This window comes from Priapulus caudatus, unplaced genomic scaffold (genome assembly GCF_000485595.1).
Source record: "Priapulus caudatus unplaced genomic scaffold, Priapulus_caudatus-5.0.1 Scaffold332, whole genome shotgun sequence".
In the NCBI taxonomy this organism is placed as follows: domain Eukaryota; kingdom Metazoa; phylum Priapulida; class Priapulimorpha; order Priapulimorphida; family Priapulidae; genus Priapulus; species Priapulus caudatus.
In genome coordinates, this window is record NW_014577393.1 from 218,619 (window position 1) to 220,064 (window position 1,446).

The window sequence follows — 1,446 nt, forward strand, 5'->3', positions numbered from 1 at the left end:
CTCGCTCTCGCTCTCGCTCTCACTCTCACTCTCACTCTCACTCTCACTCTTTCTATCGCTCTCTCTCGCTCTCGCTCTCGCTCTCGCTCTCACTCTCACTCTCACTCTCACTCTCACTCTTTCTATCTCTCTCTCTCGCTCTCGCTCTCGCTCTCGCTCTCACTCTCACTCTCACTCTCACTCTCACTCTTTCTATCTCTCTCTCTCGCTCTCGCTCTCGCTCTCGCTCTCACTCTCACTCTCACTCTCACTCTCTCTCTCTCTCTTTCTCTCCCTCTCTCTCTCCCCCTCTCTCTCTCGCTTTCTCTTTCTCTACCACTTAGATACGTGACGGCTCACCGCCCGCAGACGGGGGGGGGGTCTAGCGGCGGGGGACATCCAAGGCACACACGGACCCCTCCCCCCCCCCCCCCCTCTCTCTCTCTCTCTCTCTCTCTCTCTCTCTCTCTCTCTCTCTCTCTCTCTCTCTCTCTCTCTCTCTCTCGCTGTGTTAGTTCTCCCTTAATTGAGTTTCTACTTAGAAAATGTAAATAAACAAGTAACCACAAAACAGTGTGAGAACAAAGTTGATAACCGTACACTCACACACATACACTTTCTGCAAACAAGCAAGAGTGATGACATCCTACATTCCAATATCTACACATCTAATTCGCCCATATTTCCCAGTATGAGACAATTAACAGGCCCAGTACTTCTCGGCAAAAACAACAGAAAGCAACTGCCACAAACCAATTAGCAATTATCATAAAACAACAATAGTTTCTGTAAAAAACAACAAGCATTTTACTTCAAAGTTCACCACGTGTGCTTCTAAGCAACAGCAAGCAATTGCCTTATAATAACAAGTTTTGCCTCCCGTGAAATAACAAGCGTTCCTGTGAACCAACAACAAGCACTTCTCTTGAAACAACAGTAACGGTTCAGTACAGTAATAGTTCTCCTGAAATACGGGGATCGTTTGTTAGCTATAAAATTCCCTTCGTAGGCTGATCGAAATGGAAAAATTCAATCACACAAGAGTCGTATCAGATCAAGAATATCGAAATTACCCAAGTGGAAACTACATTGATTTTGAACTAAGCGAAAGAGAAAAAGAGCGAGAGAGAGGAAGAGAGAGACGGACAAATGGACGAATATGGCTATACCGGTGGCGCCCCCCCAGCACGTAGTGTGCTCACCGGCGCCCTCTCTCACCATTGATGCGTTTGACTAGCTTGCTGAGAGCGTTGACTTTCAGCTGGATGCCGGGCTGTGCGAACGTGTAGTTGTCCTGTATGCCGTCGAGCAGCTTCGACGTGCACCAGTAGCTGTCTCCCTCTATGTTACGCACGGTCTCCTCAGGCAGCTGCGTCACGTCAAAGTTCTCAACATTCACGTCTGTAACATAGACCATTGACACGTGCTGAGAAGATGCGTGCGTGCGTGCGTGTATGTGCGTGTGTG

The 1,446-nt window shown here is 48.2% G+C and overlaps 1 protein-coding gene across 1 annotated transcript in view; it reads right to left on the minus strand.

The window, feature by feature from the left end:
- Window positions 1-1,446, minus strand: part of LOC106809156 (TBC1 domain family member 22B-like) — a 16,264-nt gene that overhangs the window by 2,785 nt on the left and 12,033 nt on the right. Inside the window, exon 10 of the mRNA XM_014812139.1 lies at window positions 1,198-1,380. Coding sequence (XP_014667625.1) covers window positions 1,198-1,380 — 183 coding nt within the window. The remainder of the gene's footprint in view (window positions 1-1,197; window positions 1,381-1,446) is intronic.